The 26,621-nt window shown below is 44.8% G+C and overlaps 1 protein-coding gene and 1 long non-coding RNA gene across 4 annotated transcripts in view; one reads left to right on the top strand and one right to left on the bottom strand.

Moving 5' to 3' along the window:
• The window catches only part of LOC115141678 (huntingtin-interacting protein 1-like), a 49,371-nt gene extending 22,973 nt beyond the window's left edge, over positions 1–26,398 (top strand). For 2 of the 3 annotated variants that reach the window (XM_065000257.1, XM_065000259.1), the window contains exons 4-31: positions 209–265; positions 5,073–5,153; positions 5,645–5,721; positions 6,020–6,081; positions 7,021–7,161; positions 7,437–7,494; positions 7,657–7,732; positions 7,998–8,147; positions 8,494–8,594; positions 8,872–8,944; positions 9,115–9,298; positions 9,477–9,565; positions 9,973–10,089; positions 10,436–10,537; positions 13,430–13,624; positions 13,729–13,876; positions 14,083–14,169; positions 15,827–15,934; positions 16,269–16,405; positions 21,280–21,390; positions 21,545–21,603; positions 21,794–21,887; positions 22,152–22,252; positions 22,488–22,593; positions 23,585–23,708; positions 23,837–23,898; positions 24,000–24,117; positions 24,254–26,398. In XM_065000257.1, coding sequence (XP_064856329.1) covers positions 209–265; positions 5,073–5,153; positions 5,645–5,721; positions 6,020–6,081; positions 7,021–7,161; positions 7,437–7,494; positions 7,657–7,732; positions 7,998–8,147; positions 8,494–8,594; positions 8,872–8,944; positions 9,115–9,298; positions 9,477–9,565; positions 9,973–10,089; positions 10,436–10,537; positions 13,430–13,624; positions 13,729–13,876; positions 14,083–14,169; positions 15,827–15,934; positions 16,269–16,405; positions 21,280–21,390; positions 21,545–21,603; positions 21,794–21,887; positions 22,152–22,252; positions 22,488–22,593; positions 23,585–23,708; positions 23,837–23,898; positions 24,000–24,117; positions 24,254–24,264 — 2,829 coding nt within the window. In that variant the 3' untranslated portion in view covers positions 24,265–26,398. The remainder of the gene's footprint in view (positions 1–208; positions 266–5,072; positions 5,154–5,644; positions 5,722–6,019; positions 6,082–7,020; positions 7,162–7,436; positions 7,495–7,656; positions 7,733–7,997; positions 8,148–8,493; positions 8,595–8,871; positions 8,945–9,114; positions 9,299–9,476; positions 9,566–9,972; positions 10,090–10,435; positions 10,538–13,429; positions 13,625–13,728; positions 13,877–14,082; positions 14,170–15,826; positions 15,935–16,268; positions 16,406–21,279; positions 21,391–21,544; positions 21,604–21,793; positions 21,888–22,151; positions 22,253–22,487; positions 22,594–23,584; positions 23,709–23,836; positions 23,899–23,999; positions 24,118–24,253) is intronic. The other variant, XM_065000258.1, reaches the window with a different exon arrangement.
• Positions 22,925–23,613, bottom strand: LOC135559671 (uncharacterized). The gene is made up of 2 exons (XR_010458509.1): positions 23,534–23,613; positions 22,925–23,193 (listed from the first exon to the last, which is right to left on the bottom strand). It is a non-coding gene; the product is annotated as an uncharacterized LOC135559671 (long non-coding RNA).
• Positions 26,399–26,621: the final 223 nt, after the last annotated feature.

Below are 26,621 nucleotides of genomic sequence, written 5' to 3'. Positions count from 1 at the left end.
TCATCCACCATGCAAAGTATCAGCATAGTGCTGTTCACACACCCCCATACACATTCATTCACTTCTGAGGACTCAGGCAATCGCCCAACACACTGGCTTTCTAGAACACACCCACACAATGCATACAGTACAACTTCACGTGTAGTGGTCTCTCTGTTGTATCAGTATCAGCCTTGTCTAAATGTTCTTTCTGTCTCTGTGTGTTCAGGTGATAAAGGACTCGATGAGGAACAAGGCTGACCTGAGTGACATGAGTAGAATGTGGGTAAGGATCAGGAAACAGCACTGATGGTTGGCATTACGGCCCTAAGGCCCTTCCCAACCAGACCAGGAACAATTCTCAGCCCCAGTCTTCATGTCTACCACTCTTAACCGGCAGGCTGGCATGGACACATTGGCTGCGTTGGAAATGGCACCCATTTCCTATATACTGCACTAGATCCCAAATTAATACATACAACCACTAGCATAAAAAAACGAAAATTTTTTACACAATGTGGCTGACGCAACAGATCAGAACATTTAGCTTCAAACGTTGGTAAACTATTATATTAACACATTATTAGTGCAGCAATGTGCACACAGAAGCACAGCTGTTCCAATAGCAGGAAAACACCATTATCAAAAGTGACCGCAAATGCGACTATGCATGTAATGCTTTTATTATTAATGTGCATTTTTATGGTGAAAATGATCTTCTTAAAGCTCACGCGCTGCTTATGTATGTCAATTAGGCTCTACACCCCTTGTAAAACAGATTAATGTGCTTCATTTTAAGATATTTGCCCACCTAAGGTATGATACAAGCCTATGGGCTAGGTGTGTGACTATGATTCGAAAAAGACGAGGGGGAGGAAAAAAGGCATCGTCTCTTGCCTTACGCTGGTCATAATTCACAAGGGATAGTGTATCATTTACAAGTGATAGGCTAACATTGTCACCCATCAGGCTATTCTTGATTTAATCTTGTCTTTACATATACTAAATAATATATGTGTGAAATTTGTTTTGATTTAGAATGGACCGTTGTCATGCACTTATCCTGAAACAGGGACATGGGAAAAAAATATGTCATCTATGCACTTAAAAAGGGAATGGAGGACAGCTATCCCCTTGGTTCAATTTCTATGTATTTTCTTTTGTCATTGTTACCCCAGCCAGGTAGGCTATACTCCTGTTGTAAAGATAAGCAATTTGTTGAGTATTAGGAAAGTTGAGGAATAAATATAGTAGGCCTAGCCTTTAGAAAGCTGATGGGATCCTGCTCTTTTTAATAGAGGCCATAACTCTGTTTTCTTGCGCAATTGCATGGCCAATGAAAATGTTGCACAACATGAGCTCATGGGGGCTCATGAAGTGCTTGATTAAATTTTCGATCACATTTGCATTGATGCCAGAGTGATTAGAGGAACAATAGAGTGCTGAGTATCAGGCAGTTAGCAAGTTTGGTAGGCTGCTTATGACCATCGGCAGCATCAGAGCTGGGCGAAGCCGAATTACCGCGACTAAACGGACACGTGGAATTTGACTGCCTTCATGTGTGTCAGTAATACGGTCACCGCAACAGCCCTAGACCCAACTTAATAGTTGATATAACGTTTCAAGTTCGTTGCAGGCAGGCCATGCATGGCCAATGTGATTCATAGGATATTTATTTTCAACAGGATATTTTCTACCTGCAGGCTGCAATGTTTTTATTTGTTGGCTTTATGTGGGCTATTTTTACATAGATGGCAATAGTTACTTTTTTTTAGGTTTGTATCATTTTCATTTAGATTTTGATTAACCACTTGACAATGATTTTGATATACGAAGACGTTATTAAATTAAACTTTTCCACACATGTGCATATGAAAACCATAACTGACACACAGATTGGTAGAAATGGTAAGATAAATTGGCATTCCACATGAAAAAAGTTGTTTACTGACCAATTCCGGATAATAACGGCAGAATCTGCGAAGCCAGCAGGAGCGGGAGGAGGATGGTTGCGTCAAGTTAAGGTTTCTTTCTTCTGGTTATCTTGATCTCTGGCTCCCTTTTTGAGTAATTTGTGTCTTATTTCATCAAACAGTGCGCTTAAAGCATCAGACAAGCTCAATGCACATGTATTGAACAAAATATAAATGCAACATGTTTCATTTCATATAAGGAAATCAGTCATTAGGCCCTAATCTATGGATTTCACATGACTGGGCAGGGGTGCAGCCCAGTCTGGGAGTTCATAGGCCCAGCCAATCAGAATGAGTTTTTCCCCACAAAAGGGCTTTATTACAGACAGAAATACTCCTCAGTTCCATCAGCTGTCCGGGAGGCTGGTCTCAGATGATCCCACAGGTGAAGAAGCCTGATGTGGAGTTCCTGGGCTGGTGTGATTACACGTGGTCTGTGGTTGTCAGGCCGGTTGGACGTACTGCCAAATTCTCTAAAATGATGTTGAAGGCGGCTTATGGTAGAGAAATTAATATTAAATTATTTGGCAACAGCTCTGGGGGACATTCCTGCAGTCAGCATGCCAATTGCACGCTACCTCAACTTGAGATGTCTTTGGCATTGTGTTGTGTGACAACTGCACATTTTAAAGTGGCCTGTTATTGTCCCCAGCACAAGGTGCATCTGTGTAATGGTGATGCTGTTTAATCAACTTCTTGATATGCCACACCTATCAGGTGGATGGATTATCTTGGCAAAGGAGAAATGCTCACTAACAGAGATGTAAACTAATTTGTGCAGAATATTTGAGAGAAATAAGCTTTTTGTGCATATGTAAAAATTCATAAATCTTTTATTTCAGCTCATGAAACATGGGACGGACACTTTACATGTTACGTTTATACTTTAGTTCAGTATAGTTGATTTTATAAAAAACACATAGGGTGTGTCTATATATGGAAAGATACACGAATAACAAACTTTCGGTCTACCAATATTTATTTATTTGGGGACAATCCTAATATAGGGAATATGGTGTGATTTTTAGAACACGCATGTCATATACTGTACATTGACTAGGGGGTAAAATCATGATCTCCCTCATTATTTCCCCTCAACGCAATATCAGTGTGGTGCGTCCATGCCGGTCTGCTGTCAGTTAGTGTTGCCATCGCCATCTGAGTAACAAACATTCTAATAGGTGACAGTCACCCAGCAATGTGGTCCTGCTAAACCGGAGTCAGACTCAACAACACACACACTGTTGTTATGGTATTCTAATGGTGCTACTGTGTATAGACAATATATTTACACTCTTTTGGAGGGCTGACTGTGGACTGAAACAAATGTTTCCATCCAGTTAAAGGATTGATTTAGGACTGTTAATTTGGCATCAGTAAAACGTTTACATGAAATAACCACATTTCAACAAAAGAGTTGCCTCTGGGTTGCAGCAGTACAGTGGAAAAGCCTAACCGTTTACTGCCCGTGCATTCAGTGAGCAGGATGGACGGGGGAGCAGTAGAGGCTAATGCTGACAAGTAACCTTTTCCTGGAAGTACACTTAGTTGGGTCTCTCTTGGTATTTACTGATGGTACAAAATATACTAGGACTCTGGGAGAGTGACCTTGATGACCAGTCAGTACTGCTTCCTTCCTGTTGTGACAACACACCGAGGGTCCAAAGAAAGGGAAGTGAGAAGAAGCTATTTACTTTATAGCTGGCTATTCATTCTGACACACACACACATGCACACTAGTGATGCATGGGTTGACTCATAACCCGCAGTCACCGTGGTTATATCTGCGGGCGAGTGGGTTTAGGGTCATGAAATATTGTGTGGTTGAATAAAGAGAAAACAATACCTTAAAAATTCCATATGTATCATTCTATAATATTTCATTATTTTAGGCTATCTGGCATAAGTGCATGAGCCTAACTTTAGGGCTTGACTGTACGCACGCCATAGGCCTATGGCATGTCAAGGGAACTGTAACCTACTGTTCAGATGGGTTCAATAGTAACTGAAATCTGGACACTGACTGTAGGTCTATAACATCTCACAGCCTTAATAATATCTCCTGCAGAATTAAGCATCCCAACATTTTGACTGGGGAACAAGATTTAGATCTTTTAGCATCTTGAGAGAATGTGAATGTGCATTTAGCCCCTTTACAGACGATACATATCTTTTATATAATGTGTCAAATCTGTTGTCTGTATTCTGTCTCTAAATGTTGTCTTTCACTAGCAGCATCATATCGCCAAGTGGAATTCTGAGTTATGTGTAAATGTACTTGGCAAATAAAGGGGATTCTGATCAGCGTCATAAAAGCTGATTTAGTATTTCAACCACACAAAATATGCATCCAAGCCGAACTGAAAACTTGTCAGAAACATGTTGGGTTGTTTTCACAGCTTTCTCTTTCCTTACAACCGGTCAAACTGATCTACAGAAAATCTTTCCCGTTTAAAAAAAGAATAATTATTGCATTTTCTCCCCGGTCTATAAACGTCTTTGCTCCGTGAAAGGAGCAGAGACGACGAAGATAACTTTACCGACTTCAACTAGATTCAAACATTCATTCTATCCACTTATTACATTATTCTGGTGAGCAAAAGTTTTAGTCTTCTAGGCCAACATTTAATGACATAAGAGAAGCTAAATGTATCTAATTATAGATTATAACAATTACAAGCAGAAATATGTCTAAATCGGGCAAAACAAATCCTGCACCCCTTGTCAAAAATAGTTTTTGCCGTCACTGACTAGCCTACAGCGCATTTGCTTTATTAAGGGGTTAGGGTCGGGTGTGGGCCTCAAATGTTCACATTATCACATATTATCGGGCGGTTGCGGATGGGTTAGCAATTGCGAGGGGGTGCAGGTGAACAACAAGCTGACCTGCGTACCACTAACAAACAAACACACACACAGGCCTGCACTCATGCAGTGCAAGACATTGCAGAAGAAGATCAATTTGATTTAATGATAAAAAACCTTCTGCAACGTCAGCAACTAGCGACTCCTTTGGAACTCTCCCAAGGCCCTGGAGAAGACCATGTCTATCTCAATTTGATCTGGTCTCTCTCTCAGGCCTCTGACTCCATCTGTTCCCCTTTTCCCCTCTGCCCTCAGGGTCACCTGAGTGAAGGATATGGGAAGTTGTGCAGCATCTACCTCAAACTGCTTATCACCAAGATGGAGTTCCACATCAAAGTGAGTAGTACCCCAGCCTGTATGAACGACAGGCTGACCAGTCTCCCTCGTCTGTCTGTCTCTCTCTCTCTCTCTCTCGGTCTCTCGCATATACCCTTCTCTAAGGATATTCCTCACACAGAAACACTATTCTAAAACGAATTGCCTTTTAGAAATCAGTAGTTAATAGATAGCTAATCTCAGTGATATACTGCAGGCAGCAGACTTGGTGTTGCTCTGGGGTTTTTAGTCATTGTTCCTGGAGATGGAGATGCCTACTGAAGTGAAAAAAAACGAGGTTAAATCTAAATTGTATTTCTTTGAATCCTCACGTCCTCTCTCCTCATCTCCTTCTCAAAGCACATTGGAGCAGAAGATCTGAGGTTCCTCCCCTCGAATCTTCTCCTCCGATACGTTTTGAGAAGGACAAGGAGAGATGAGACGAGGGAGCAAGAAAATACAATTGAGATTCAGACCGTTCTGATATGACTCGTTCTTCTCTCTCCCCTCAGAATCCCCGTTTCCCCGGCAACCTTCAGATGTCAAACAGGCAGCTTGACGAGGCGGGAGAGAACGACGTCAACAACTTGTGAGTGTCGCTTGCCTTTGTTGTTTTCAACAAACCACAGAGGGCTGGATCTATAATGATACATATTCTAATATATCCCCAATGTTCCCTTGTAATCATAATTAAAAGTATTGAAAATGAAGAATGTATTGGTTATTGCCTTCTATTAGATACTCTATAGCATATGACTATTGTTATATGTAGACAAACCAACTCTGGTTCATTGCTACATAGGTCTTACAGCCTCCTCCACTTTGTACATGCTGTGAACACTCCAATCCAACCCCTCTCTGCGTTTGTGTGTGTCCTCTCACTACAGCTTCCAGTTGACAGTAGAGATGTTCGACTACCTGGAGTGTGAGCTCAACCTATTCCTCGGTGGTAAGCTATTCCTGTCTCTCTCTCTCCATCTCTCCTCTGCAACCACGCTTATCTAAAGATGTTGTGACATAACATGACCCTCAGCGTTCACTAACAACCATCTGGTTCTAGCTTTTATATGTCAGGGTCATGTTCATCCGCGTAGTCAACGGAAAAAGTTTTGCAACGGAAAACAAACATGAGTGTTTCTTATTGGACAAGTCTAGGTAGTCCCTTTCTGTACTTGTCCATTCTCTTCCGTTTGGTGCCTAATGAACATAACCCTGGTTTTGGCTTCATAGGCTACGTCCCAATATCCACACTAGCATACCACTTAGAATGTGTGCCCAATAAATTGCTTAATTGAAAGTAGTATACTAGTATGGACATTAAAACAGAGCTATACAGTACTCTCCTGTCTCTCGGCCACTATAAGCTCTTCACAAAATAAAACACACATCTTCCTTCTATCTCAACATGAGTGCCCTTCTTCCTCCATTTGAACACTCAGTAGGACTAATTTCTACCCTGTCTCCACCTCTTCTCATCACACACACACACACCCTTTGCCTCCCATCAGGAGAGATGTTTTGCAGGCTAAAGCATCACGTCACCCAGGAGCTGAGAGGTGTATGTGTGTCTGGGTTTGACTGTACAGGAAACCACACCTCTGTGTGGAGGGAACGACTGGGTCTGTAGGGACTGGCATCAGAGCGGGAGGGAGGGAGTGCAAAGGAGATGGAGGGACTGAAAGAGAGCTGTAATGAGAGAGGAAGAAAGAGAGACTTGGAGTACATACTCATTGGTTGATTCAGTCTAGAGCAGCGGTTCCTAACCACCTGCGTGAACAAACAGTGTGTGCCTTTTTTTGTGTGTGACAGTCACACACGTGTGTGTGTGTGTGTGAGAGAGAGTGATAGAGCAAGATGATCACTGATGTGTGTGTGTCATCCCTTGCAGTGTTCAGCTCCCTGGACATGTCGCGGTCTGTGTCGGTGACGGCGGCGGGCCAGTGTCGCCTGGCTCCCCTGATCCAGGTCATCCTGGACAGCAGCCACTTGTACGACTACACCGTCAAGCTGCTCTTCAAGCTGCACTCCTGTGAGTCCAACACGCACGCCACCCGCTGGACAAATTGCAGAGTGACAGCCTGAATAACTCATACTTGACTACTAATCTAGGGCCAACAGTTTTTCCTGTGACTGTCCCAGAAAAACTGTGGCTATTCCAAGGGCACGACATTCACATAATTTTCCTGGTCATATCATGGGGTTAGGAAATGGCTAAAACCTTAGTACACACACATTTTCAGTAGTTTCATACACACACACACACACACATTCCAAAACTCTGATCTGTTTGTCTGTCTGTTCCAGGCCTTCCTGCTGACACACTCCAGGGCCACAGAGACCGCTTCCAGGAGCAGTTCAAGAAGTGAGTTCACGCACAAGTCATGGACAGCGTCTCAAATAGCACCCTATTCCCTATATGGTGCACTAGTTTTGACCAGGGCACATAGTGCGCTATCGCCTGCAGTGCTGAAGGTGTGATGATGAAGGTAGAGTGTTTCATCCGTGTGTGTGTCGTCTCTGCTAGGCTGAAGAGTCTGTTCTACCGCTCCAGTAACCTGCAGTACTTCAAGAGGCTCATTCAGATCCCACAGTTACCTGAGGTAAGGCCTGGAGTCCTCCTGAACTAGCCTGTAGATTAGACTGGATCTCTGCTGTGTATTATCAAGTAAATACTGTATCATTCACACACGCTCACACCCATGCACATGCACGTAGTCTCCCATTTTCTCTGTTGCCCCTTGCTTCCTCTTGAGGAATTTGGGCCCAGGTTGCTGTTCAGCTACTTGGGTTAAGTGCTATACAAATACAATTTGATTAATTGTCTTGTGTGTGTCTCTCTCTCTCTCTCTCTCTCTCCGCTGTCAGAACCCACCTAACTTCCTGCGGGCGTCGGCGTTGTCGGAGCACATCAGTCCGGTGGTAGTCATCCCGGCTGAGTCGTCCTCCCCCGAGACGGAACACATGGTGGACCTGGTGACAGAGGACCTGGTGGATACCGACATCCCCGTCCAGCCGGTAGCCCATCTGAACATGTCCCAGTACTGCTTTCGTTTGTAACATGCGCCGTTTGTAACATGCCATATTGTGTGTGAAAGATGAATTTTGTGCGCTCGCTGACTCAAACTTATCCCATTCCTGTGGCATGGAATATTTTTATTTTTTTACAGAATATGGCATGTTACAAACGGTGCCCCTTCTGTCCTCTGTCTTTGTTGTACAGTATCTGTGTCTGTCAACTTAACCTAATGAAACCTAAAGCCTATAGAACGGCTGGCTGGCTGGCTGGCTGGCTGGCTGGCTGGCTGACTGTCTGTCTGTCTGGCTGGCTGACTGTCTGTCTTGCTGTGTTGGTTCCGACTAGGCTACTGTGGTAGAGCCCAGGTTCGACGACCTCTTTGGCACGTCCGCCGCCACGGACCCCTTCAATTTCAACAATCAGAACGGGATGCGCAAGGACGACAAGTAAGACAACAGAACCAAACTGGCTACACTCTGGATGACCAAATTTGACATTTGTAGGATATCCTTTGTCTGTATAGATTGGTCTGAATTGTGTGACAAACTGAAAGCCCTGCAGCTGAGGTATGGCCTGGGCACACCGTACCAAAACGTTTTGCAACGGAAAATACGCTTTTATCATTGGCCACGTCCAGTTAGTCCTTTTTCTGTTTTGGCCCATTTTCTTCCGTTTTTTTTTTTGCCTAATGAACACAACCTTGTCCTGTCCTGTTTCCATTAGGGACCGCCTGATCGAGCAGCTGACACGGGAGATCCAGGCCCTCAGGGAGGAACTGGAGTCCTTCAGATTGGAGGTGAGGAGGTTTAATGAGGCACTTGAGTCACTACAGAGGCAGTTCTCCATAATGCCTGAACTTCTGAGGCAGCGTGTTTACACACTGTTGAACCATAACATTCTGTCCCTCCTCTCTCTCTCTCTCTCTCTCTCTCTCTCTCTCTCTCTCTCTCTCTCTCTCTCTCTCAGAGTGGGCGTCTGTGCCAGGCGCTACGCGGGCGTGTCAATGAGCTAGAGGCGGAGCTAGCAGAGCAGAGCCACCTGAGAATGCAGGCGTTGGGAGAGAGCGAGTTCCTGAGGGCGGAGCTTGACGACCTGCGCCGGGTCAAAGAGGACACAGAGAAAGAGCAGCGAAGCCTCACCGAGATCGAGAGTGAGTCCAGAGAGAGCAAGGGCACATCTGCACAACTCCACCTTCTAGCAGTTACCCACTACCATCCGACACTCCAGTACCCATCTATACCACTTCACATGTGTTTTGTTAGTTAACGTGTGTTCAGTCCTCTGTGACTGTTGTGACAGTAACAGCGCTGTCTGTCCATGTGTCTCAGGGAAAGCGGTGGCCAACGAGCAGCGCTACGTCAAGCTGAAAGAGAAGTACACAGAGCTGGTGCAGAGTCACGCTGACCTGCTGAGGAAGGTAGGTCCATCCAGACCCCTTACGATCAAAGAACCTCACCCCCCCAGACTCATGGTGCAGGCTGACTCCTACCCCTCTCAGCCAGTGCCCTTTTGCTCCCTCACCCTTGGCCCTCACCCTTGTTTGCAGATCTGAAGGGTCTGGATATGTATGAACAGTGTAGTGGTGGAGATTTCACTTAGCGAACTGCAAACATCAGAGGTGTTTTGGCCAAGGGAGAGGGGTCAGGAGTAGGGTGTGAACAGGGTGTGAACAGGGACTCCCTATCCATGCTGTACTACAACATTTCTACGGAGAATACACTTCTAGCAGCAATGCTCACACGTTTCCTCCAAATTTCTTGTTTGTAATTCTAAAAGCTCTTCCCTCCCCTAAAAAATCTTGTGTTTTTCTGTTTGTGGCTTTAGAACGCGGAGGTGACTCGTCAGATGACGGTGGCGCGGGCGGCTCAGGACGAGGTGGACAGCGTGAGGAGAGAGATGCAGGAGAAGGTCAAGGCTGCCCAGGAGGCCGCGGAGAGACAGGTGAGGGCAAGGCACACGTTGTCCTGAAATACCGTTTCCCCCCTCTCTCTCTCTCTCTCTCTCTCTCTTTCCCCTTCTCTCGCTCTCTTTTCCCCCCTCTCTCGCTCTCTCACTTTCATGGACACAGATGACTTCAAATGTAATACACTTAACATCTTTATACTACAGTACATTGAAACCTTCTCTCTCGATCTCATTGTATAACTGAGATGCCTTGCTGTACATGTAGGTGTTAGAGAGGTAGGAAAACCCCTCAGAATAAACTGAGGTAGAGGGATGGAGACCTAGCAGATGACATCTCTCTCCCCCTCCTTTCTCCGTCTCTCCCGCCTCTGTCCCCCTTCAGGAGCAGGAACAGGTGGAGCAGCTGCAGGAGCTGCAGAGGGAGCTGATCTCCAGTAGGGTGGAGCTAGACACCCTGAAAAGCATCATGGCCTCGTCCCAACAGGTGGCCAACTCTCTAGCCAAAAACACTCACCCAACAGTACACTCCTCTCCTCTCCACTCTACTCCACTTGACCTCACCCTGACACCTTCACGTTTTCTTTACTCTGTCTTCTATCTTTACATTCCCCAACTCCATGTTACTCTTCTACCCATCTGTGTGTGTGTGTGTGGAGGGGGGGGGGTTGTGTGGAGCGTGATCCGACAGTGTGTAGGCAGGCCTACCACTCTTCACTCCTGCCAACCCTATTTCTGAATCAACACACTCACTTCTCTCTCACCCTACCCCCTTCTTTTCTAATTCTCCCTCACACAACCACTCCCTCCTGTCCTCACACACATACTCTGTCACACATTTCACTTACAAACTCTTTCTTCCCGTTTCACATTCCTGTTCGCATGCTCAGGAGGGTGCCCACAAACAGGTGAGGGAGAGTAGAAGAATGGCAGTTGTCATATCCACATCTCCTAGCACTTAGGGCGTAGTCACCATTAAAAATGTGTTATTAGGAGTGTATAGTGTGTGAGCCTTGTTGTTCATTTCAGCAGATAAACACAGGGATAGGTACGATTCTAAAATACTGTATGTGTATCATACTGTTCCCCCCCCCCCCCCCCACTTAAATCAAAGTTAATTTGTCACGTGTGCCGAATACAACAGGTGTAGCCCTTATAGTGAAATGCTTACTTACAGGCCCTAACCAACAGTGCAATTTTTAAGTAAAAAATAGGCATTAGGTAAAGAAATAAAAACAACAGTAAAACGACTATATACAGTAGCGAGGCTATATACAGTAGAGGGGCTATATACAGTAGAGGGGCTATATACAGTAGAGGGGCTATATACAGTAGAGGGGCTATATACAGTAGAGAGGCTATATACAGTAGAGGGGCTATATACAGTAGAGGGGCTATATACAGTAGAGGGGCTATATACAGTAGAGGGGCTATATACAGTAGAGGGGCTATATACAGTAGAGGGGCTATATACAGTAGCGAGGCTATATACAGTAGCGAGGCTATATACAGTAGAGGGGCTATATACAGTAGAGGGGCTATATACAGTAGAGGGGCTATATACAGTAGAGGGGCTATATACAGTAGAGGGGCTATATACAGTAGAGGGGCTATATACAGTAGAGGGGCTATATACAGTAGAGGGGCTATATACAGTAGAGGGCTATATACAGTAGAGGGCTATATACAGTAGAGGGGCTATATACAGTAGCGGGCTATATACAGTAGAGGGGCTATATACAGTAGAGGGGCTATATACAGTAGAGGGGCTATATACAGTAGAGGGGCTATATACAGTAGCGAGGCTATATACAGTAGGGGCTATATACAGTAGCGGGGCTATATACAGTAGAGGGGCTATATACAGTAGAGGGGCTATATACAGTAGAGGCTATATACAGTAGGGGCTATATACAGTAGAGGGGCTATATACAGTAGAGGGCTATATACAGTAGAGGGCTATATACAGTAGAGGGGCTATATACAGTAGAGGGGCTATATACAGTAGAGGGGCTATATACAGTAGCGAGGCTATATACAGTAGAGGGGCTATATACAGTAGAGGGGCTATATACAGTAGCGGGCTATATACAGTAGCGAGGCTATATACAGTAGCGGGCTATATACAGTAGCGAGGCTATATACAGCTATATACAGTAGAGGGGCTATATACAGTAGAGGGGCTATATACAGTAGCGAGGCTATATACAGTAGCGGGGCTATATACAGTAGAGGGCTATATACAGTAGAGGGGCTATATACAGTAGAGGGGCTATATACAGTAGAGGGCTATATACAGTAGAGGGGCTATATACAGTAGAGGGGCTATATACAGTAGCGGGGCTATATACAGTAGCGGGGCTATATACAGTAGAGGGCTATATACAGTAGAGGGGCTATACAGTAGAGGGGCTATATACAGTAGAGGGGCTATATACAGTAGAGGGGCTATATACAGTAGAGGGGCTATATACAGTAGAGGGGCTATATACAGTAGCGAGGCTATATACAGTAGCGAGGCTATATACAGTAGAGAGGCTATATACAGTAGCGAGGCTATATACAGTAGAGAGGCTATATACAGTAGAGGGGCTATATACAGTAGCGGGGCTATATACAGTAGCGGGGCTATATACAGTAGCGGGGCTATATACAGTAGCGGGGCTATATACAGTAGCGGGGCTATATACAGTAGAGGGGCTATATACAGTAGAGGGGCTATATACAGTAGCGAGGCTATATACAGTAGCGAGGCTATATACAGTAGCGAGGCTATATACAGTAGCGAGGCTATATACAGTAGAGAGGCTATATACAGTAGAGGGGCTATATACAGTAGAGAGGCTATATACAGTAGAGGGGCTATATACAGTAGCGAGGCTATATACAGACACCGGTTAGTCAGGCTGATTGAGGTAGTATGTACATGTAGATATGGTTAAAGTGACTATGCATATATGATGAACAGAGAGCAGCAGTAGCGTAAAAGAGGGAGTGGGGGGTGGCGGGACACAATGCAGATAGTCCCGGGTAGCCAATGTGCGGGGGCACCGGTTAGTTGGGCTAATTGGGCTAATTGAGGTAGTATGTATGTTAGTTAGTGACTATGCATACATGATAAACAGAGAGTAGCAGCAGCGTAAAAGGGGTTGGGGGGCGGGACACAATGCAAATAGTCCGGGTAGCCATTTGCTTACCTGTTCAGGAGTCTTATGGCTCGGGGGTAGAAGATGTTAAGGAGCCTTTTGGTCCTAGACTTGGCGCTCCGGTACCGCTTGCCATGCAGTAGCAGAGAGAACAGTCTATGACTGGGGTGGCTGGGATCTTTGACAATTGACAATTCACTCACTTTCCTTCTCTCTGTCTCTCTCAATCTCAGTCGAGTGAGGAGCTCAGTTCGCAGCTCTCGACTGTGGAATCGGAGAAGGTGGAGCTAGCGGGATCCTTGTTGAAGAAAGAGGAGGAGCTTGCAGGCCTGGGGGAGGAGCTAGAGCATGTTCAGAGCAGCCTGGCCAGTGAGAGGGAAAGTGGAGTGAAGACTGCCGAGGCCCTACAGAACCAACTCAATGAGAAGGTGCGTTTCAGGGGAGGTAGCTGTTTGTGTGCGTGTGGCCTGTGTTTCAGCCTCTCAGTGAGCGTGTGTGATATCTGATTCTCTCACTGACCCTGTGTGGATAGGAGAGCAGGGAGCAGGCCCTGGAGAGGCAGCTGGTGGCAGCCCGCTGGTCCACCCTACAGGGGGCTGTGGAGGAGGCAGAGAGGATAGTCCAGGACTCACTGGCCCAGCTTGACGACCCAGCACATATCAGCTGCACCAGCTCTGCAGGTCAGCCTCTAACCCTCTCCAACCTCTGTCTTAGGCACACCTGATTACAGCTTTGTTCCTGTCTGTCCCTCCGACCGTCTGAGATGATGCTACATTGTGAAACCCGTGCTGTGTGTGTGTGTGATGTTGGATGATGTCCCTTCATAGTGGTGTGTTTGTATGGTGGAAGATGCCTCCCCCTTACTGTGTACCCTCCTTGTGTGTAGACTACCTGGCGTCCAGGTGTCAGGCATCTCTGGACTGTATGGACAGACTTCACTCTGCCAGAGACGGCTACCTGGCAGACAACACAGGTCAGATTCAGATCTGCTCTCTTACTCCCTTAGTCAGCTTTGTGCCATCACACACACACAATCTACTTTCAGGCACCTATCGAAGCTGTCGTCGTTCTTGTGTAGCAGGTCAAAAGGTTGCTGTACAGTTTGACAGTAATTAACTCGGTAACATTAACGGGAAGAACGTGTGTGTGTGTGTGTGTGTGTGTGTGTGTGTATATATATATATATACAGTACCAGTCAAAAGTTTTGACACACCTACTCATTCAAGGGGTTTTCTTTATTTTTACTATTTTCTAAAACAATAATAGTGAGGTTATCAAAACTGTGAAATAACACATATGGAATCATGTAGTAACCAAAAAAGTGTTAAACAAATCATATATATTTTAGATTCTTCAAAGTAGCCACCCTTTGCCTTGATGACAGCTTTGCACACTCTTGGCATTCTCTCAACCAGCTTCATGAGGTAGTAATCAGGAATGCATTTCAATTAACGGGTGTGCCTTGTTTAAAGTTAATTTGTGGAATTTCTTTCCTTCTTAATGCATTTGAGCCAATCAGTTGTGTTGTGACAAGGTAAAGGTAGGGGTGGTATACAGAAGATAGCCCTATTTGGTAAAAGACCAAGTCATTATTATGGAAAGAACAGCTCAAATAAGCAAAGAGAAATGACAGTCCATCTTTAAGACATGAAGGTCAGTGAATTCGGAACATTTCAAGAACTTCTTTCACTTTCTTCAAGTGTTATCGCAAACACCATCCAGCGCTATTATGAAACTGGCTCTCATGAGGACCGCCACAGGAAAGGAAGACCCAGAGTTACCTCTGCTGCAGAGGATAAGTTCATTAGAGTTACCAGCCTCAGAAATTGCAGCCCTAATATATGCTTCAGGTGACAGACACATCTCAACATCAACTGTTCAGAGGAGACTGCGTGAATCAGGCCTTCTTGGCTGAATTGCTGCAAAGAAACCACTACTGAAGGACACTAATAAGAAGAAGAGAATTGCTTGGGCCAAGAAACATGAGCAATGGACATTAGACCGGTGGAAATCTGTCTGTTGGTCTGATGAATCCAAATTTGAGATTTTTGGTTCCATCTGCCGTGACTTTGTGAGACACAGAGTAGGTGAACGGGTGACCTCCGCATGTGTGGTTCCCACCGTGAAGCATGGAGGATGAGGTGTGATGGTGTGGGGATGCTTTTCTGGTGACACTGTCAGTGATTTATTTAGAATTCAAGGCACAATTAACCAGCATGGCTACCACAGCATTCTGCAGTGATACGCAATCCCATCTGGTTTGCGCTTTGTGGGACAATCATTGCTGGTTGAGAGAATGCCAAGAGTGTGCAAAGCTGTCATCAAGGCAAAGGGTGGCTACTTTGAAGAATCTAAAATATATTTTTTGGTTACTACATGATTCCATACGTGTTATTTCATAGTTTTGATGTCTTTACTATTATTCTAAATGAGAAAATAAAGAAAAATTCTGGAATGAGTAGGTGTGTCCAAACTTTTGACTGGTCCTGTGGTGAAAATGTGTATTTTATTGTTCAAATAATGTGTTTTTCAGCATTACAGCCTTCAAGTACTTCATATAAAAGTGGCATATCCTGTTTATTTGTATATAGACTTTTATCAGTTTGACCTTTGACCCTTGCTTCTCCAGGTGTGTCGGAGCTGGTGCGGGCAGTGACCCATCTTGCACACCTGGTGGGCGACACCATTGTTCAGGGCAGTGCCACCTCTCACATGGTGCCAGTGGAGCAAGCAGACGGTGAGTGTGAGCTGTCCCTGTGTCTTTTCAACTGAAATGTGCACTCACAGGACAGGAATGCGCCATGATTTTAAATAAAGTTTGATTTGATCCATGTCTTTTAAAAACCACTACGCCCCTATATACATGTTAGAGAAGTACTGATAATGCGCAGACAGGCAACGATAGCCTGATTCCCTATCTGTTTGTGCTGTCTGTCACCGGGTGCCGGCGTCGGGAGGACGGCACAAACAGATGAAGGACCAGGATAGCAGTTAGCCACCCACTTCCTCTAAGTCTCCGTACTGTGTGTGCATCTCTGACTGTCCTCTCTGTCCCCCGTCTCTTTCCACAGCGTTGTCAGACAGTGTGAAGGCGTGTGGGGCTGAAGCCCTGGCCCTGCTGGGTCAGATGAAGGAGCAGGAAAGCCTGGCTACGGCAGACAGCGCAACGTTGAGGGCAGCGCTGGATGGCATCCTGGCCACCGCAGAGGTCAGTCCAGTCTTTATGGTCATACAAGTTTTGTTGTTATTGCTTTATTCTTAAGAGTAAAACAGTACAGTTTAGGTGCAAATTACAGTCATTTGATTTCATGAAAACATGAGATTATTACACAATTACTAGCGAGTTAAAGGGAGGAGGAGGTCTCTGACGTTGATACTGATGATACAGAACCATTGAAAACCTCAGTCAGGCTGCAGGGTCGGAGGGATTCATGGATAAACTAGAATAGGCTACATGTCCAGTTGATCTTAAGGTGAACTACAGAAAGTAAACAATAAGGCTGTCATTAAACACTCTCAGAAGAATCACAATCGAAAAAGAACAATCACAATTTGACTACGTGTTCAAATGATTTTTTAGCAATCTGTACTATACCTACTGGCAAGGATATCAATCTGTACTATACCTACTGGCAAGGATATCAATATGTACTATACCTACTGGCAAGGATATCAATCTGCTTTCAGCCCTGGTTTCTAGCAACAACCTGCCGCTCGCAAAAAATCTGCGATATCACTGTCTGCGTATCTCTCTCAAGAGGCCGACTCTGATCTTGTAGGTACTCGCCTGGTCGTAGAATTCGTCTCCCCATGACGGCTGCCGGTCGGTGCTGTGTTATGTACACGTCTTCCACAACGAGCCGGTCGTAGGGGATCTTGACAATGATCCGATCCATGTTCTTTTCGGGAGTAAAGGGTTGTCTGTTATCATAAACAACATCATTTGGCAGGCTGCTAGCACCGGGGTTGCTTATTGTATTGAGGTTGCCCACTGCAAAGTAGAGTCGTGTGGTGTAATTCATTGCTGGGAGTAGCCTCTCGGTGTTTCCAAAGGAATGGAAGCCATATTCCAGCCGCCGTTGAAACCAACAGAAATGGCGTCTGTGCGGGCATGGATGGTCAGCTGTTGAGCGAACCAGTAGAGCAGCTTGAGACCGTGACGTGTATAGCTGTGGCCAAACTCTATGGTTCTCAGTTCATTGATTGATTGGAGTTCTCTGATGATGGCTGAAGAGACTAGGAGCAGGGACAGCAACAGGAGGACAGAGCAAACCAGGCCTTTTCTGTCCATGGTGAATGTCGGTGTAGTTAGAATCTTGGCTGGAATCTGGATGATCAGGAGTGCAAATCTCGTCTCCAACTCACCATTTTATAGAATAATTTTGGTGTGTCACAACAGTACTTACTCAACCAGTTACTGTTATTGAGATGAGAAGCAAACTCTGATATTCTGCTGAAACTGCAGATCCTATGTTTATTGTCTTGGTAATAATGGGGGGGGGGGGGGGGGGGTAGTTTTCTTTCCCGTAAACGTAAGTTCCAGAAAATGTTAGGTCCAGGGTTCTAGTGCTGCCGTACCGCACCGGAGCAAAACGCCGCCACTACTCAGAATTTGGGTTGTTTAATAGTCTGGGTAAAAATTTAGATCAAAGGTCAATCAATGTTTTGGCAAGATCACTTAATGATTAATTAGTATTCTACACAACAGACCCAATTTAATAGCATAGTTTAACGTTAATGTTAGACAAAAAACAACATGTAATTTCTTAAAATTTTAGGATGATTTTACTGAATGGTTGTGTTAATTGAAACAAAATACAGGTACACTACATAACCAAAAGTATGTGGACACCCGCTCGTTCAACAGCTAATTTCAACATCATGGGCATTAATATGCTCTCCTTTGCTGCTATAACAGCCTCCACTCTTCTGGGAAGGCTTTCCACTTGCTTCCATTCAGCCACGAGCATTAGTGAGGTCAGGCACTGATGTTGGATTAAGTCTGGCTCGCAGTAGGCGTTCCAATTCATCCCAAAAGTGTTTGATGGGGTTGAGGTCAGGGCTCTGTGCAGGCCAGTCAAGTTCTTCCACACCGATATCGACAAATCATTTCTGTATGGACCTCGCATTGTGCACGGGGGCATTGTCATGCTGAAACAGGGAAGGGCCTTCCCAAAACTGTTGCCTCAAACTTGGAAGCGCAGAATCTTCTAGAATGTCATTGTATGCTGTAGGGATAAGATTTCCCTTTACTGGAACTAAGGGGCCTAGGCCGTACCATGAAAAACAGCCCCAGACCATTATTCCTCCTCCACTAAACTTTACAGGTGGCAGGACGCTTGGCATTGCACATGGTGATCTTGGGCTTGTGTGCAGCTGCTTGGCCATGGAAACCCATTTCATGAAGCTCCAGACGAACAGTTATTGTGCCGATGTTGCTTCCAGAGGCAGTTTGAAACTCTAGTGAGTGTTGCAAACAAGGACAGATGATTTTTAAGTGCTACGGGCTTCGGCACTCGATGGTCCCGTTCTGTGAGCTTGTGTGGCCTACCACTTCGTGGCTGAGCCGTTGTTACTCCTAGAAGTTTACACTTCACAATAACAGCACTTACAGTTGACCGGAGCAGCTCTAGCAGGGCATACATTTGACGAGCTCTGAAAGTCACTGAGCTTTTTAGTAATGCCATTCTACTGCCAATGTGTCTATGGCGATTGCGTGGCTATGTGCTCGATTTTTATACACCTGTCCGCAATGGGTGTGACTGAAATAGCCGAATCCACTAATTTGAAGAGGTTTCAACATACTTTTGTATGTATAGTGTATGCTGTAGCACGTTAACACAATCTGCTCGTATATTTGCTCAAACAGTAGAAGATCTAAATTCATATTCCCAGGAAACTGATTGAGATCAAATGGTTGGCATGCAGATGCAGCTTGGGCGTTTCACCGATTAAAACCAGATGAATTATCATTCACAATTGACAGTATGTATTTGAGCCGATATGTGTTGGTATAGGCAGATGATGCATTTCTGCATATTTTAAAATGGTATTATTCAATGGTCTACGTCAGTACAAACTTTGAGAAACTAGAGGTCGACCGATTATGATTTTTCAACACCGCTACCGATTATTGGAGGACCAAAAAAGCAGATTTTAAATTTTGTGTTTATTTATTTGTAATAATGATAATTACAACAATACTGAATGAACACTTATTTTAACTTAATATAATACATCAATAAAATAAATTTGGCCTCAAATAAATAGTGAAACGTTCAATTTGGTTTAAATAATGCAAAAACAAAGTGTTGGAGAAGAAAGTAAAAGTGCAATATGTGCCATGTAAGAAAGCTAACGTTTAAGTTCCTTGCTCAGAACATGAGAACATATGAAAGCTGGTGGTTCCTTTTAACACGAGTCTTCAATATTCCCAGGTAAGACATTTTAGGTTGTAGTTATTATAGGAATTATAGGACTCTTTCTCTCTATACGATTTGTATTTCATGTACCTTTGACTTTTGGATGTTCTTATAGGCACATTAGTATTGCCAGTGTAACAGTATAGCTTCCGTCCCTCTCCTCGCTCCTACCTGGGCTCGAACCAGGAACACATCGACAACAGCCACCCTCGAAGCAGCATTACCCATTGCTCCACAAAAGCCGCTGCCCTTGCAGAGCAAGGGGAACAACTACTCCAAGTCTCAGAGTGAGTGATGTTTTAAACGCTATTAGCGCGTACCCTGCTAACTAGCTAGCCATTTCACATCGGTTACACCAGCCTAATCTCGGGAGTTGATAGGCTTGAAGTCATAAACAGCTGCTGGCAAACGCACGAAAGTGCTGTTTGAATGAATGCTTACGAGCCTTGCTGGTGCCTACCATCGCTCAGTCAGACTCCTCTATCAAATCATAGACTTAGTTATAACATGATAACACACAGAAATACGAGCCTTAGGTCATTAATATGGTCGAATCCGGAAACTATCATCTCGGAAACAAGACGTTTATTCTTTCAGTGAAATACGGAACCGTTCGGTATTTTATCTAACGGGTGACATCCATAAGTCTAAATATTCCTGTTACATTGCACAACCTTCAATGTCATGTCATAATTACGTACAATTCTGGCAAATTAGGCGGCCCAAACTGTTGCATATACACTGACTCTGCATGCAATGAACGCAAGAGAAGTAACACAATTTCACCTGGTTAATATTGCCTGCTAACCTGGATTTCTTTTAGCAAAATATGCAGGTTTAAGAATATATACTTCTGTGTATTGATTTTAAGAAAAGGCATTGATGTTTATGGTTAGGTACACATTGGAGCAACGATACGCACCGCATCGATTATATGCAACGCAGGACACGCTAGATAAACTAGTAATATAATCAACCATGTGTAGTTAACTAGTGATTATGATTGATTGATTAATTGTTTTTTATAAGATAAGTGTAATGCTAGCTAGCAACTTACCTTGGCTTACTGCATTCGCGTAACAGGCAGGCTCCTCGTGGAGTGCAATGAGATGCAGGTGGTTAGAGCGTTGGACTAGTTAACTGTAAGGTTGCAAGATTGAATCCCCCGAGCTGACAAGGTAAAAATCTGCCGTTCTGCCCCTGAACGAGGCAGTTAACCCATCCTTCCTAGGCCGTCATTGAAAATAAGAATGTGTTCTTAACTCACTTGCCTAGTTAAATAAAGATTAAATAAAGGTGTCATTTTTTTTGTTGCCAAATCGGTCTCAAAAAATACCGATTTGCGATTGTTATATGAACCTGACCTCTAGTGCTGACCTGCCATGGTTGTGAAATTCTCTGACATGGTTGTGACATCGGTCTACTAAATTTAGTGGAAGTCCACACCCTGCAATCATACTGAGAACCTCAATGTCTTCATAATGCCTATTTGTGCACATTTAAACCAGGGGATGTCATCATGATAAGATGAGTCTCAGTGCTTCTTATCCTTTCAACAAAGTATGTGACCCGTGGAGGGGAAATCACAACACTAGAAGTTGACCTTCAGGCACAGGTCAGCTCCCCCAACACTCTTTCTCTCTCCCTCTCTGGTCTGTAGAAACTGCGTCCTCGGGGTCTGGAGCTGCAGCAGGGGGAGCTGGGAGATCTGGTGGAGCAGGAAATGGCTGCCACATCAGCCGCTGTGGAGTCAGCAGCCGCCAGGATAGAGGTAACCAGCTCAATTTGTGTATGTGTGTGTGTGTCACCATCATCACCAAGGAGGATCCAGACAAAAACAGAAGTGTGTGTGTGTGAAAAGAACCCTCTGGTTTCATTTTACAAAAGGTGTCTAATTTCCTCTATTTGTTCTATTCCATTGACAGGATATGCTCAACAAGTCGCGTGCAGTCGACACAGGGGTTAAGATGGAGGTCAATGAGAGGTGAGTCTCCTGGACATGTCCAGTAAGAAAAGCTATTTTTTTTTCCCGTCCCCTTTTTAAAACATTTCCATGGCGTGCCCTAATGAACACAACCCTGGCTTTGAGAATCACATAACTTTCAAATGAGTGAAACGTTTCAGATCAAGATGTGGAGCTGCCAAACTAATGTGTCCTCTATCGCCCCCCATAGGATCCTGGCCTCCTGTACAGACCTGATGCAGGCCATCAAAGAGCTCGTTCTGTCTTCCAAAGATCTGCAAAGGGACATTGTGGATAGTGGCAGGGTGAGAAACAGAAACCTATCATATGTGCATCATAATGTATAATAATATAATATACGGAGTGGCTGACTCCGCTATTGATGCAGAGATTAATGCGCATGTACTGTATTTAAATGTAGCTGCTGCCCTCTTTGCTGCCTATATAGCTTCTGCTCAGTGGTCCCACTGCTGCTTCCCCCTCATTGACATGGAGGGGGAAACTTCAGTGTTCCTAATGTTTTGCGCACTCAGTGTATATTCCAATATAATATATATTCGTTCCACCAGGGGGCAGCATCCATGAAGGAGTTCTATGTCAAGAACTCTCGCTGGACTGAAGGCCTGATCTCAGCCTCCAAAGCCGTGGGCTGGGGTGCCACGGTAATGGTGTAAGTAGTATCACACTTTTTCTTCTAACGTAACCTCGTATTACTGCACCGGAGCACTGTTACAGCAGTGTTGTTACTACTCCACAACACCATGGTATTCTGGAATACACTCATTTAGGCCAGAGGTTTTTCCTGACTACACGACTCCAGCTCCTTACTGTATAGCCTATAACCGTTGAAATAGTAGCATGATGTACCACATTACCCATAATGCTCTGCGTAATATTTCCCATAGAGATGCAGCAGACCTGGTGGTGCAGGGCAAGGGCAAGTACGAGGAGCTGATGGTGTGTTCGCATGAGATTGCAGCCAGCACTGCACAACTGGTGGCCGCATCCAAGGTGAGACGGTACTTCTTGTGTAGTGATATCAATCAATCAAATATATTTATAAAGCCCTTTTTACATCAGCCGATGTCACAAAATGCTGTACAGAAACCCAGCCTAAAACCCCAAACCGCAAGTAATGCAGATGTTAGAAGCACAGTGGGTAGGAAAAACTCCCTAGAAATGCCAAAACCTAGGAAGAAACCTAGAGAGGATTCAGGCTCTGAGGGGTGGCCAGCCCTCTTCTGGCTGTGCCGGGTGGAGATTATAACAGAACATGGCCAAGATGTTCAAACGTTCATAGATGACCAGCAGGGTCAGATAATAATAATCACAGTGGTTGTAGAGGATGCAACAGGACAGCACCTCAGGAGTAAATGTCAGTTGGCTTTTCATAGCCGATCATTCAGTGTTAGAGACAGCAAGTGCGGTAGAGAGAGAGAGTCCAAAACAGCAGGTCCGGGACAAGGTAGCACGTCTGGTGAACAGGTCAGGGTTCCATGGCCGCAGGCAGAACAGTTGAAACTGGAGCAGCAGCATGACCAGGTGGACTGGGGACAGCAAGGAGTCATCATGCCAGGTAGTCCTGAGGCATGTTCCCAGGGCTCAGGTCCTCTGAGAGAAGAAAAATAATTAGAGGGAGCATACTTAAATTCACACAGGACACCGGATAAGACAGGAGAAATACTCCATATATAACAGACTTACCCAAGCTCCTCTACACATAAACTATTGCAGCATAAATACTGGAGGCTGAGACAGGAGGGGTCGGGAGACACTGGTACCCCCGGACAGGGCCAAACAGGCAGGATAAAACCCCACCCACTTTACCATGTGGTAACTGAAACTGTGCATGTGTGCGTGAGACACTCACAACCGGATGTACATATGCCAACCTACATCTCTCTCATCACTTGGTGTGTCAACCATATCCCTACATGTGTTTAAGACATACCCATGACCCATTCGTGTTGGTAACCCAGCCACTCTCTGGTCTGTTGGGCAGGTGAAGGCAGACAAAGACAACGCCAACCTGGGCCGCCTGAAGCTGGCATCCAAAGGGGTCACACAGGCCACCGCCGGAGTTGTAGCCTCCACCAAGTCCGGGAAGTCCCAGATCGAGGAGAAAGGTGAGTGGATTAACAGTAGTGTGGCCATGGATTTACAGTGAGAGATCAACATGACATGTATTGACTTAATGTTTTGTGACTGAATGCTGAATGTCTTTCTCTCTCCCTCCTATGACTGTGTGCTTCAGACACCATGGATTTCTCCAGTATGACCCTCACTCAGATCAAGAGGCAGGAGATGGACTCTCAGGTAAGAGCTGTGTGTGTGTGTGTGTGTTACAGGTCTAAGTAAACAGTGTTTTTGTGTGTGTTACAGGTCTAAGTAAACTGTGTTTTTGTGTGTGTTGTCAGGTTTCGGTTCTAGAGCTGGAGACAAAGCTGCAGAAGGAGCGAGAGCGTCTAGGAGAGCTAAGGAAGAAGCACTACGAGCTGGCCGGGGTGGCCGAGGGCTGGGGGGAGGAGGGCGAAGGTGCGTATGTGTGTCTCAACATGATTACTCAGAGGCACTATGGCAGAAATAGCGGTTGTGTGTGTGTGTGTGTGTGATTTCTTTTTGGCCTTTTGGTTGTGTTGAAGCCCAGTCTAATATTCTACTCTTCTCATAGGTACAGGTTGAGGTCTGCTCCCCACCTCTCCTCCAACCACAAGACTGACTTCTCTCTCGCTCTGCCTCTTGCCTCATTTATACACTCAGTCTTTCTCTTCCTATTTATTTTTTAATTTTTATGAAAGCCAAATAAAAAGGTGCTTTTTTAAAATGCTCCTCTTGCTCCCGGTGGCTTCCAATGGGACAGTGATGAGGAGGGAAAGTGACGGGGGATGGATTGACTACCTCCCTGGCCCCTCTCCATCGACTGTTGAGGAATAGCACACCTGCTGATGGATCCTTTGTCTTCTACCAACGGTTCGTTTTGTCCCAGTGGGAGAACCACTAGTGTGTGTGTGTGGAGCGACCAACCACGAGCACAAGTTCTTCACAACCAGACATCCTACAATGCATTGCACAAGGGCCAATCCCTCATCAGAGGGAGACTTGACTGATTGCCAGTTAGACCCCACCCCTTGCCCACCCAATGTCTCATCAGTGCAACAAAAACAGGCGTGTGTGTTTTTTCTCCCACTAAACAGTTGTTGTGTTGTTATTCTAAGTCGTAGACTTTTTTTCCTCTCACTGTGAGCTTTTACCTCTAACCCAAACCCCGTCTGAGCTATATGCCCACCGAGATACGGACTTCTGCCTTTTCGCCTCCTGGTTTAAAGACCATGATGACTGTTGTTGTTGTTATTATTAGAGTTGACTGTTTAGACACCCAGCTACCCTGAGGATACACTAGAAATAGATCTGTCCCTGAAGTGAGCTCTGTCTGTTGAAATGAATGGGGTTTAGGTTCTCTAAAGACAGTAGTGTGGCGTGTCTGACCAGAGAGGACGGCTGCTGACGTTGAAGTGGTGTGTGATGCTCTGGGGCAGCTTTGAACCCCTGGTTGTGTTCATCAGGCACAACACGGAAGAAAACGGAGTGAATCTAAAAGGTACTACCTGAACGTGTCCAATAAGAAACGCTTGTTTTGGTTTTCCTTTGCAAAACTGTATCCTACACCTTGTCCTATTGAACACGACCCTGATCATGCTGGACCGTTGATTGGCTGTGTGGCTGTGAGCTTCCTGGTCTCTGTAACGTAGCTGGAAAATGGACTTCAATAAGCTGCCATCTGATAATTTACTATTTTTTCCCCCGAGGGGCTCCCCCACATTGATTTGAAAGGAATGGACTTAAGAAAGATGGTGGAGTGAGCAAGTAATAAGCAGAAAGGCAGGGAATTGGAATGCAGCCATACACACCCACACTGCTGGGTTCTCATCAGCTTCACCAGACGACGTAGCTGTAAAGCCTAGACAGAGAAACCGACAACTTCCATCTGTCTGCAATAACACCTGGGCCGTGTTCATTAGGCACCAAACAGAAGAAAACTGAAACGGGGAGTATATACCTAGACCTGTCCAATAAGTTACATTGACACAAGAGGGCAGTGTTTCACAGCAGAGCTACTACATTACAGAGACTCGTCATGAATTCTCCTCCACCTCTCTCTTGCCAGTGGACACTAGTGCTCTTCAATCTGGCTTTATGAAAAGAAATGGGAACATCGTATGTTGTCGAGTACACAATGAGTTAGGTTAGTAGGGTTTCATCCAGTATTTGTTTTCCTTTGAAGTACTTTAGCTTCTCTTGAGCTTGCCTGGCGCAATGGAACCAATGAAATAGTCCCAAATGTGCTTCAAAACACGCCCATCTGGCACTCCAGTCAGCCTCAATGAAAAGCAATGCATTTCAAAAATGTATGAATCCTATTTGGACCCAGATCTGGTTTAATCATAGCATACTTTCTCTGTGTGTGATGCTCTTTGAGTTTGTCTTCCTGTGTGTCTTAATGCCCCTTTGAGTGTTTAATATTCTGCTATGCTTTTGGCTGTTTTCTATAAAAAGTTGTGACACTGGGTATTTAATGACGATTTAGCGGTGTACTTCCGTCACTACTTCCTGGTTATTAACCTCTCACCCTTTGGTTTGTGTCTGTAGTCCAACCAGCTCAGCCAGCCTTTCAAACTGCCGCTCACTGTAGTCGATGAGAAACAAACAGTACTCAAAATAACATTTGAAATAATGTCTTTTTATGATATACTAAAAACTATGTATGTGGGTTTGTTTTATTTTTTCAGTTTTTAAAATAAATATTTCAACTCATTAATATGACCAAAGCTTGTTTGTTTAGTTATTTTGCTCACTTCGATGAGGACTGGTCAAGGTAAGCTGCTGCAAATTTTTCAAAGTCCTTGAAATTTTCATGAATATTTAATTAGTTCATATTTAATTAGTTCATGAACCCTTAAGTGATTAGGAAAATGTATCATTCAAATGATTAAGTGAGAGACTCGTAGGCTATTTCCAGATAGCTCTTCCCATTCCTCTTG

The sequence above is a fragment of the Oncorhynchus nerka genome, linkage group LG14 (genome assembly GCF_034236695.1).
Source record: "Oncorhynchus nerka isolate Pitt River linkage group LG14, Oner_Uvic_2.0, whole genome shotgun sequence".
In the NCBI taxonomy this organism is placed as follows: domain Eukaryota; kingdom Metazoa; phylum Chordata; class Actinopteri; order Salmoniformes; family Salmonidae; genus Oncorhynchus; species Oncorhynchus nerka.
Note: the sequence above shows the minus strand (reverse complement) of the source record. Positions and strands in the feature narration are given on the sequence as shown.